This window comes from Myxocyprinus asiaticus, chromosome 26 (genome assembly GCF_019703515.2).
Source record: "Myxocyprinus asiaticus isolate MX2 ecotype Aquarium Trade chromosome 26, UBuf_Myxa_2, whole genome shotgun sequence".
Taxonomy (NCBI): Eukaryota; Metazoa; Chordata; class Actinopteri; order Cypriniformes; family Catostomidae; genus Myxocyprinus; species Myxocyprinus asiaticus.
The window spans coordinates 726578-738992 of record NC_059369.1 but is presented as its reverse complement, the minus strand read 5'-3'; the positions used below and the strand labels follow the sequence as shown (position 1 = coordinate 738992).

At 36.7% G+C, this 12415-nt stretch overlaps 1 protein-coding gene across 1 annotated transcript; it reads right to left on the bottom strand.

Moving 5' to 3' along the window:
* Positions 1–2944: 2944 nt before the first annotated feature.
* On the bottom strand, positions 2945–12021 carry LOC127417360 (CD151 antigen-like). Its single transcript, XM_051657346.1, has 8 exons — positions 11788–12021; positions 8794–8877; positions 7797–7988; positions 5239–5313; positions 5050–5154; positions 4324–4482; positions 3504–3590; positions 2945–3342 (listed from the first exon to the last, which is right to left on the bottom strand). The coding sequence occupies exons 2-8, from the start codon at positions 8875–8877 to the stop codon at positions 3283–3285; spliced, it is 762 nt and encodes a 253-aa protein (XP_051513306.1). The 5' UTR covers positions 11788–12021; the 3' UTR covers positions 2945–3282.
* Positions 12022–12415: the final 394 nt, after the last annotated feature.

Below are 12415 nucleotides of genomic sequence, written 5' to 3'. Positions count from 1 at the left end.
AGAGAACGAGCTATTTTTGCAGCTTGCTTTCAATAAATGATTTTATTGTACTGGGGATTTAGTTTTGAGTTTTTAAATTTACAGTATCTTTTTATAGTAGAATGACCTCTTATATGTCAAAATAAAGGAAAATTTGATTCCTCATGACATGATCCCTTTAAGTGGGGGGAATAGATTTATGAAAAATTTTCAAAGTGGGCTCACATTGATCAAATCACAATGCAGATTCATGTTTATAGAATACCTGAGACGTTCTGAAATGCCAAATGTGATTAAAATTAACAGGAAATAGTGCACCCTTTTTCTGAAGTGGTTATTTTGAATAAGCATTATCTTAATTTGTTATTCAAAAAGTACCTTGCTGTCTCAAAATAATAAGTATAAGTATTTTTGTCCTATAACTATTGCCCTGATATCTACACTATAAAACCCTGCAGGCCTTTTACTTCAAGTAATAAAAAATAAAAAAATAAAAATATATATATAAAATCACTGGATTTGCCAAAGTTTGCCTGGTTAGTGACATTAAATCTTTTAAAGTTATTTAGAATGTAATTTCAGGCACATAGTAGCAAATGAACAATGGGTGTGCTGGTGATGGGAGAGTGCATACATTTATTACACTGGTTTAAATTGATAATACCGAGTCAACAAATTGCCTTGATACTACAGCGCTCCTTGTCACATGCGGTTTGTGTTTGCATCTAGCACAATTCATTTCTATAAAATGCATTATTACCTCAGCTTTAGATTGCTACATTTATTTTACACGATACAGTATTTTTAGATACATACATAGATGAATTCTTCTGCCTCATATTCCTCACCACTTACACAATAGAAGTTGAACGTGAACCGTCACACACTTTTCTTGTGGTTGTGTAATTTTAGGCAAAGAGGCATGCACACATTCACACTTTGAAAATGCTCTGGAATCTGGGCAACTTTGGCATACAGTTTGTAACACTGTGATTTGGAACGCTCTACTCATAATCCTTTCTAATATTCAGGGATAGTTTGTAAAATGAGACACAGCCCCAGAACACTCTTGAAGCAGAACTGCTGCACTAGACAAATGACATGGCTGTTATGGCAATGTGTGTCCTCACTTTAGTGTCAGTGACATTAGTTTAACCTTCAACCCCATCCTGGCATGTACAGCATGTTTAGCAGGTTACAGTAGCTACTGTACACTCATATAAACACAGGACTACAGTTTTATTGTTCACTATTTGGTCTGTTTTATTATTAAATGGACATAAATAAAAAAAAAGATTTGGAGGCAGATGTATTACATTCTGATGGATTGGACAGCCCAGTTTAATTTGTGTTAAGGAAATGTTGTTCTACATTAAATATTTAAAATAACAGCAATGCTCTACATAAAAAATGTATAATTCACATCATTCATATATATACAGGTGCTGGTCATATAATTAGAATATCATCAAAAAGTTGATTTATTTCACTAATTCCATTCAAAAAGTGAAACTTGTATATTATATTACTTCATTACACACAGACTGATATATTTCAAATGTTTATTTCTTTTAATTTTGATGATTATAACTGACAACTAAGGAAAATCCCAAATTCAGTATCTCAGAAAATTAGAATATTGTGAAAAGGTTCAACATTGAAGACACCTGGTGCCACACTCTAATCAGCTAATTAACTCAAAACACCTGCAAAGGCCTTTAAATAGTCTCTCAGTCTAGTTCTGTACGCTACACAATCATGGGGAAGACTGCTGACTTGACAGTTGTCCAAAAGACGACCATTGACACATTGCACAAGGAGGGCAAGACACAAAAGGTCATTGCAAAAGAGGCTGGCTGTTCACAGAGCTTTGTGTCCAAGCACATTAATAGAGAGGCGAAGGGAAGGAAAAGATGTGGTAGAAAAAAGTGTACAAGCAATAGGGATAACCGCACCCTGCAGAGGATTGTGAAACAAAACCCATTCAAAAATGTGGGGGAGAACCACTACGCACAGACGTATGCAAGACATGGGTTTCAGCTGTCGCATTCCTTGTGTCAAGCCACTCTTGAACAACAGACAGCGTCTGAAGCGTCTCGCCTGGGCTAAAGACAAAAAGGACTGGACTGCTGCTGAGTGGTCCAAAGTTATGTTCTCTGATGAAAGTAAATTTTGCATTTCCTTTGGAAATCAGGGTCCCAGAGTCTGGAGGAAGAGAGGAGAGGCACACAATCCACGTTGCTTGAGGTCCAGTGTAAAGTTTCCACAGTCAGTGATGGTTTGGGGTGCCATGTCATCTGCTGGTGTTGGTCCACTGTGTTTTCTGAGGTCCAAGGTCAACGCAGCCGTATACCAGGAAGTTTTAGAGCACTTCATGCTTCCTGCTGCTGACCAACTTTATGGAGATGCAGATTTCATTTTCCAACAGGACTTGGCACCTGCACACAGTGTCAAAGCAACCAGTATCTGGTTTAAGGACCATGGTATCCCTGTTCTTAATTGGCCAGCAAACTCGCCTGACCTTAACCCCATAGAAAATCTATGGGGTATTGTGAAGAGGAAGATGCGATATGCCAGACCCAACAATGCAGAAGAGCTGAAGGCCACTATCAGAGCAACCTGGGCCCTCATAACACCTGAGCAGTGCCACAGACTGATCGACTCCATGCCACGCCGCATTGCTGCAGTAATTCAGGCAAAAGGAGCCCCAACTAAGTATTGAGTGCTGTACATGCTCATACTTTTCATGTTCATACTTTTCAGTTGGCCAAGATATCTAAAAATCCTTTCTTTGTATTGGTCTTAACTAATATTCTAATTTTCTGAGATACTGAATTTGGGATTTTCCTTAGTTGTCAGTTATAATCATCAAAATTAAAAGAAATAAACATTTGAAATATATCAGTCTGTGTGTAATGAAAGAATGTAATATACAAGTTTCACTTTTTGAATGGAATTAGTGAAATAAATCAACTTTTTGATGATATTCTAATTATATGACCAGCACCTGTATATACAAGGTTTGTTGTATAAAATACAACCAAATGTGCTGAAGTGACTAAATCCCTTGAATTAATAATGATGTTTCTAGCTCAGTAGTGTTTGAAATGTGTGACTGACCACTAATTATAAAAACAGTGCATATATAATACAGTATATACCTGTGTTGCATTGGACGTTGATTTGATATATAATCATGAATTGTCAAGTATTATGTCAAAAGGAGACTGGAAGTGACCCTCAAACCTTCAGTTTAAAGTACGTGTTGGCACATGATAGTGTAGTGGAGGACGCTGAAGATGTTCAGTATGGCTCCGATTTCAGACTCCTGTACAGACAACACGTGAAGAACATGCCAATGATCTGAAACACAGACACATTAACACATGATATTAATATTAATCACAACATCATACAATACATATACAGTACATGTTCAAATGAAGAAATGTTGAGCATTAAGAACTCCAGATGTGCATAAATCTCTAAAGGTGCAGACTGACAGACTGCAGCAATTGGCTAACCTGCACACAGGCCACGCCCACTCCCACAGCACCAATGATCTGCAGATGATTCAGAATGAAGTTCTCCAGCTTTGTGATGCAGCCGCCCTGAAAATAACAAAATGTGATCAAGTTATTTCAAGCGGCCAGCTACATGAGAACTGACTGACAGCTGCAGAAGTACTGCTTAATAATCAAGACTGAAAAACATTTAGACAATTTACTGCACAAATGCTGTATTTTATCATCCAGTACAGTTTATTACTGGCAGAGGTTTTGTCACAGCGGTTTTATTGATTTATTAAGATTGCTCTGGCTCTTATAAATCATGCTCAAAGGGTCTCAGAAGTGCATACTGCAATACTACTCATACTATTTCTGCTATAGCACATAGGGCAGTAGTAATAAGAGTAGTATGGGTAGTATGCCATTCCGAAATCAGCCCGAGCCTCGTTTTTAGAAACGGTGACTTACAGAGTCCCATGATAAAGTAACAGATTTTAAAATACTGTTGTTCTGTAAATGAAACCAAAAATTGTAAATAAATATAAAGTTATTCTTGGTTTTTTATTTCCTTTTTCCCCACAATTGCAAGTTAGTAAGACTAATTATGTTACTTCATTGTTTGCAATTTAAGTAAAATTTGACAAGTATTTTACATTTAGTTATTTAGCAGTAATAATTATATTCATATTGGAGTAAGTACTTCATGTCTTCACTTAGATGGGAAAAAAATAGGATTAAACAGATTAAACTGATAATGTAAGTATTTTTTATTTGTTTAGTTTCACTGTGAAACTCGCATGTAAAACGTATAAAAGATGATTTGTGTTGAACGCACCTCTACTTTATAGATGTTTGAGGGGTGAGCTCGCTGACCGCAGTGATCGGACGGGCTCTTACAGCAGCTGTCCGGAACCGTCCGACCATTAGCCGCACTGGAGCGAATCCACACACTCTCCATCCAATCAGACGAGCTGTTACTGCCACAACACTTGAACTAATGGAGAGACAGAGATGCACATGTGAAGTCTGACACCACTGCAGTATAAAACAAGTATTATTACATGGCTCTCTGGAATACTAGATTCTGATTGGTCAATGGCACCATCTAGCATTCTGATATTTCTCAGTAACAAACGCACATCCACATATCAGACCGCTCATCCAGGTTCTGCGAGCTGTCTCTCCTGCTTCTCGGCTCACTGTGCGATCTCTACAAGTAAGCTAATAAAATAATTTAAACTCAAATCTATTTTTCATGTCCATTTATTTGCTTATTTAAGAAGTCTTGTAATGAGATGCAGTCACAGGAGTCACAGTCATTTTCACAAAATAAACACCTACAGAACTCTGACGCAAACCGGAAGTGGATTTCAGCTGTTCAGTCATTTCTTTCTTCTCAAATTAATATTTTATGTCCATTTATTTATTTGGTTAGTGTAATAAGCGGAATAATGTACAGTTAGCCGGTTGTTATCACAAAATAAACCCCTTCAGTGTTATACAAGAGTCTAACAATCGGCTGACTGTACATTATGTCTTACTGAACACACCGCTCTCTGACCTCCTGCTGCAGTTTGTCCACAGCCTTCGTCACATGATCCTGCTCGGGCTGATGGTACTGCTGAACCATGGTCTCCCTCAGGTTCTCCTTCAACTCCTCGTTCAGCTACAACAGGTACATGTGACAGAAACGTGACGCCTACTACACAGATGAGTGTTTAAGAAAGCATTTCCACTCTCTCTAACTCACCTGCTGGTAATAAATGTAGGCCAGAACTCCAGCCAGAACCTCCAGCAGAAAAATACACAGCAGCAACACAAAATACTGACAGAGAGAGACAAGAGATGTTACATCATTAATACTCACTAGAAAAGTCTGTCAACACATACACTATATGGCCAGTGGACATCCCCGAATAATTAACTCATTTGGCTATTCCAGTATTAGAAGAAATGTTTAATTGAGTGACTTGTGCAAGAACATCACAGTCCTGCATTTCGTTTCTAAATTTGCATTAATCCATAACTCCATTTCATCATGTTAGATTCTTTCATTTCAGTCCTTTTTAATTATAGTCATTGACAAAAATAACATTTTAAAACCACAATATTGTCCAAAATGACTACAACACATAACTGTAACAGATCAAACTTTAATATTCAAATATTTAGAAAAATGTATAAAATACTTACAATTATTTAAACCTGTATCAAACACATTAAAGATTAAAATGTTTAATATGTAAGAGATAATCCACGGCTAGGTTTGGATTATCCCACTTGTACCACGTTAACTTGCCAGCATTGAAAAGTTAAAGCTGTCCTTGATTTTTGAAGCACAAATTTCAACTGGAAGAATAAATAACAGTCAACTTTAGCCCTATTCGTACAGGATTTGTTTTCCTGACATATGTCTGTAAAGTAATTATTACTGCGGACGATGTTTTATGATAAGCAATATCAGTGCATGTATAACTGACCTATCAGAAAGCATATAGCAGTGCTGATTAATTACGCTGTAAAGATTAAACATGATCATATGCTGTATCTGTTAGACACTGATTGGAAAATCTGGCTAAATACAACAGAACTGGTGATATTAGTGAGCCTGTAATCCTATATTACACTCTTGAATTAAAAATATGGACAATCACTTCACATGATGTAATTTTATTTGTTCCTCCGGAAAATGTTCCAAAACATGAAAAAAATAATAAATAAAACAAAAATCACAAAATTACGTGCTTGTGTCCCTTTCTAATTGTCCTAAATAAAAGAAAACACACTTGTTTCTTTCTCTTTTACATGTGTAAATAAACACATGAAAACATGAAATACTTTAGAAAAACGTGCATCAGTGTTTGCAGACACTGCTCGGCGCAAGTGCCGTATACTAGTAATGGGACTTAGGTAATACATTGATATACGATTAACCGTTTATGTCGATATCACTCTGGTATAAATAGTGCAAGGCATAAAGAAAAGCGCAGGTGAGCCTGAAACAGTACTCCCTTCTTTTTTCTTTTTTAAGTAGGCACTCAGTGCTACTTCGGACAACCCTTACAAACCTGCCACAAATTCGCCACTGATAATTTTTTACATAAAAATGAGCTTTGCGGCAAACTTACGTCAATTTGTCCATTGTTGCCAAGGGTTCGCTGCAGGTTCACCACTACCAGTGAAGAGCTGCAAACTTCTGGCAAACATTTGTGGTAAAGCACAAACTTATTTGCATGTGAAAATAACGAGTGGTAAACTTGTGGCTAGTTTGACAGAACTCTAGATTTTTTACGGGGAGACATAAAAAGATAACTAAAAAGCATGTAGCATAATAATGCAAGCATTAAGTTAAAATGTTGATTTAGTAATTAGTTAAAAAATAAACAAAGTTATGGAGGACCATAACGGTTTTATTATAGTAATGTTATAGTAAGCACTACGGTACGGTAGACTGTTGTCAACAGATTGTTGTTGTTAGCATGGATGGAGTGCAGAAACCCTGTTGTTGTTAGAGGGCACTAGGTGCTGCTCTAGATATCATGGAATAGTGTTTTGACTGTTTCTTTATTTTGCTTAAACAGATTTATTTTGCACATTTTGCACCTTTACTAATAAGGAAGATCTTTGGAAAGACACTCCTGTTGTGATTGTCCCTGTGACTGCCTTGATCCCCATCACTCACGCTGCTTTATGAGTGTCCTGCCGTGAGCGTTGTGTTTTTAAGAAGGTGTGTGAAATGAAAAAGAAATGTGTCTGGTGATGCTTGCACCCCGTTCCATTCCACTGTGCTCCCTTCAGCTGTTTCTGAACACAAGAACACGTCTCATATAAACATCCCCAGTTACAACATGTCTGACCGAGGTCTGGTGAACCTGAATCCAACAATTCTCTACCATGTACTATTCTGCTTTACTACTGAAATTCAGCATTGTGCTACTGCTCATATTATTGCTGGTGTTTTTCCTCATTTGTAAATCACTCTGGATAAAAGTGAATTCATGCTAAATGAAGACACGTAGGACCTAAATGTAATGCCAAATAAAAGCTCTCTATGCCATAAGTAAGAGAGACCATCTGTCATTATAAACCTTGTGATTTGCTTTAAAAAAAAATTTGCAACATTTTGCCCTTCTCATTCATCTCATAGAGTACCAAACACTGATTTTGGGAAAATTAACCTTTTCATTACCCATTTTACAGTTTTACTTTAGTCACTATTGGCCTCTGCTCACTCTGTAAACTGATCCACTGTACACTCGTGCATTTCTATTTATGTTGAGGAATGTATAGGAAGTAGAAACAGTTCACCACTCTCAGAAGACGTCTCTGCTCCTTGAAGGTGGCACAGCAGCCCAACACCCCTGTTACCATGACGATAGCCCCGGCCACAATTAGTATGTAGGCAGAGACGGCGTAGATCTTTGACGAGAGCAGACTGATGTAGTCACTCTTCTCCACTAACGTCCAGATGCCCACCGCCATCACCGCACCCCCCGCCAACTGCACAAACACACTTCAATTTACAGGAATATTCCAGGTTCAATAAAAGCTGAGCTCAATCGACAGCATTTGTCTTGAACAAAAGCAAAAATCTGGGTTCCACTGAGGCACTTACAGTGGAAGTAAATGCAGAAATTTACAGGCAGAAATGTGAAGCTTATAATTTTATAAAAGCACTTACATTAATTCTTCTGTTCAAACTTGAGTCAACTGTACAGCTTAAATCACACATTTTTACTGAAAAAATGACTAAGTTCAGTAATGAAACTCTAAATAGGTCCTTTAAACATTTAATCTGCTAACCAATCGTCTTGCATACTCTCTCTTTGTCAAGCAATTGCCTCAGTTGTTTGCAGATAAGCCGGTTTCACTGCAGCGCACTACGGGAGTTTTCTGTTTGAAACCCTCCTCCTCTCCGGATCCACTGTCTAGATCTTCGAGGGGATTGTATGTTTTGTGAAATGTAATTGTACAGCAGCACCATCGCAAGCTGATCTAGACTGCCAAGACCAAACCTACTAACATCATATACTTTCAACTTACAGTATTCCAAGAGTTGTCATGACTGAACTAATGTGAGTGACAGTATTATGCCGTTAACATCGCTTAAGTTAATCTAAAGAATATTTATTTCATAATTAAAAAGAGTTGAATGCTCCCAGAATGAGTGTTTCACACTGAAACTGCACTTAAGTGTTCAAGACGATGGAAACTTGATGAAAGCAAAGTAGAAATACTTTACTGAATTATATAGGTGTCTCCTGCTCACATAAAAGATTAAGAGTGTGTTACAACAGATCCTCACCCAAAACAGGAAGTTAAATGTGAAGAGCAGGTACTTCAGGCAGATGGTTCCACATTTTTCCAGCTTTTCTTCATTTGCCCCCATCTGCACAAACACACACATGTAGTTTGGCTAAATGCGTATCATCATTGGGCTAAATGCTGCTGTCAAGCCCATGTGTACACACTATACATTTCTTTCTTTTTTATTCTTTAATGTCTTTAAGTCGATTTATCCAGAGCCCATTAGAGGACAGGGAGGAATTTTACTTTCTGAAATAGTTGTGTTCCTCACAATATCTTTATACATCCCTTACAAAGATTAACCTACTACAGTATTAGTAGTAAAATCATAACCCTCACAAAACTGACCATGATTTTACTACAGTTACTACATTTTATTCATAGTAAAACCAACAGTAACAAAACAGGAAAACCAAACTGTATTAATAAAAATTATAATTCTGCAGAGAGAAAAAAAAATGGTTACTACTGTTTTACTACAGTAACAAAATGGTTCATTTATTGTACAAGTATGGTTTTTAAACCATGGTTTCCACCAAAAATCAGCCCCTTATGAAAAATCACGGTTTCACTTTAGTAAACGTGCAGTAACAATTAACCATTTGTTTTTGTGGTAAGCATGTAGGGTACAATGGAGCTTTATTTTTTCTGGTTACAAAGTGTATCAAGATTCAAGAAATACATTTATTTGTATTGAATATTGATGGAGCAACATAATGGTGTGAAAATAAATGACAACAGAAGGTTGTTTTGATTAAATGTTTTTTTTTTAAAGTGTAGTAAAACCACGTTTTTTTTTTTTTTTTTTTTTTTTTTACTACAAATGCCATTGTTTAACTATGTTACTGAAGTAAAACCATGGTTAAGTATCAAGGTATTGAAAGAGAACTCAAAACTATTTCAGAAAATCATTCCCTCACTGTCCTCTTTCATTTCAGACTTACGTTTTTATTTATATTATTTATTTATTTATTTTTTTCACATTTTTGGTGAATTGTAAAGTTATTGTTGGGTTTACATTGTGCAGCACGACAAAAACCATTTAGTCTATGATGGACAAAAATCTAAGATAAATTCTAATTATAATACATGTTTATGTAAAGTCATTGGTCAAGTCCTTAAAGTTTTTATGGTATTGATAATAAAAATATATATTTTAATGGTTGAACTTCATTTTAAGCAAAATGCACTAATGTTTTGTCTTTAAAGAAGCACAGATAAGTTTTTTCCTGTAGATCAAGCATATGTAGGGTGACCATATTCCGGTTTCCAAAAAGAGGACACCTTTTGGGGGGGATTGGGGTGGAATAGGTGTTACTATGAATGCAAACTTTAATACATTGAAAATGACACTCTATTAGCATAACATAAATATATATAAATAAACAAAAATTTCCAACATTCTTTTGAATGTCCATGTACTAAAATAAAATATTTGATGCCATGAGTGTGATCAGCTTTACATGTCATACATTCTGCTTCCAACGGATCTCGACCTGGACGAAAGCATGGGAATTTTTTATGCAAATCTTCTGTAAATTTGTACTTTCGTTTTAGCATTGTTTCCACTCAGCTGTCATTTACTGCTACTGGCAAGCAACTGTTTGATGCTGAACACAACAGTAATTCGCGCGTTTGCGGAGAGATTGACATGCAGGTATTTGGCCAATAGTTGCTGCAAGCCTCTTATAATTGACCAATTGGTGTGCGAGAAGGCGAGACTTACAAAGAGGGGTTAAAGCAATGCAAATATGCGCGCGCACACACAATTGAAGTATTAGACCAGATGCACATCATAATGCAACTAAAGCCGAATACCGGACATTTTCACAAATTTAGAAATCCCGGCCGGACGCTTTTTTAAGCTCCGAAAAAGAGGACACGTCCGAGAAAAAGAGGACGTATGGTCACCCTAAGCATATGTAATGAATGAGTCTGTGACCCCCTGACCCTTTACGTTTGTCTGTTAATTAAAGTCAAACACACCGTTCCTCAAAACAGCAAACCCCCCACCACATCCCAAAAACACAATAAAACAGTTGGTACTAATGCTGTTTAGTGATTATTAAAAATGAACTGAAAAGGTCAGTTTTGTCAGCATGTTCACTCATTTTCATGTGGAAGAGTTTTGAGATTTGAGTGCAGATGCTGTCACACACCTGTCTGAACATGCCCACAATGACTCTCAACTCCAGCTTTACATTTATCCAACAAACAGCCCCCCCCCCCCCCCCCACACACACACACACACACACACACACACACACACACAATCAATCACACACTCAACAGTTGGTACTAAAACTGTTTAGTGATTATTAAAAATGAACTGAAAATGTCTGTTTTGTCAGCACTTTCACTCTTTTTCATGTGGAAGAGTTTTGAATGCTGATGCTGGCTGTCTGTCTGTCTGTGTCTGTGTGTGTGTGTGTGTGTGTGTGAGTGTCACACACCTGTCTGAACATGCCCACAATGAATCTCAACTCCAGCTTTACATTTATCCAACACAAGTGTCAACACTATATTTCCTGACATTTATTCAGATCAGATTGATGTATTTACTGAAATGTATTTACAGACTTTATTTTAATGTCATCTTCGATATGTTGTTTTATATCGTGTAGTTTTGCTGTTCGATTAGTGAAATATTTCAGCTGAGCGCCACAATATATTTCACTCGCTCCGGCTTTAAGTACATTCGATTTACTCAACTGTACTCTGCTTAATTTCAATTATTAACATTCTCTTGATTCTCTTTTTTAATTAAATAAACGTTGTTTATTAAAAAAAAAAAAAAAAAAAAAACATGCTGAAGAATGTGATTAAACAGAATCAAATCACAGCTGTAAGTGAACTATATTCACACGAGAACACAATAAACACACAAACAATGGCGAACTGGACGCTAATAACTGCGAATATAACACTGCTGTTTTTAATGTAATATAAAGAAAACACGTCAATGAAAACTTAAATTCTGCTCATTTCTTACCTTTATGAGCTGGTGTCACACAAAGACCGTAAATCTTCTTACTTCCCAACAACAACAATACAATTTAAAACTATCACGATCTGTCCTCATTTGAGGGGAAACGTCTTCACACATGACAACAGAAGCATAATGGGCCCAAAAGAAGCGAAGAAAAGTTCAAATGTGCTCCACCCGAGTAAGTGAGTGAGAGTAAACTGAATCAAAGTCTTTTTAGCAAGTCAGTTCACTCGGCGGCCATTTTTGGAACGCTCATGGGCAGCTATTTTCTATGTAAACAAGCGTTATACAAGTGCAGCTCCTGTCTACTTGAATGGGGAAAGACCGAAATCTCCAAAACGGCTGGTCAAGATTACGATCAAAGAACATATTCCAAACCAGCTGTAAAATCTGACAACACTGGTATCATAATTTGTTTCTTTTTTTACCTCAGATTATGCTAATAAGATAATGCGCATGCGCTTTTTTTTAAGTTGATTGACAGGCATTGTCTGTATCTAAGAGTGATTGGCTCTTTTACCTGTAAAGCGGGACTTCCTTTTTACATCCGTTGACAGTTGGGCGGTCCAATTTCTCCCATTCATTTTAATAGAAGTGACCTAAATGCTAAATGAAATAAAACTCAGCTAAA

Coding starts and splice junctions, on each gene's coding strand:
- LOC127417360 (XM_051657346.1), bottom strand. CDS start 8,877: ATGGGGGCAAATGAAGAAAAGCTGGAAAAATGTGGAACCATCTGCCTG. Junction 5,155..5,238: donor CCTACATTTATTACCAGCAG/GTGAGTTAGAGA, acceptor TACCTGTTGTAG/CTGAACGAGGAGTTGAAGGA. Junction 4,483..5,049: donor TGGACAAACTGCAGCAGGAG/GTCAGAGAGCGG, acceptor TCTCTCCATTAG/TTCAAGTGTTGTGGCAGTAA.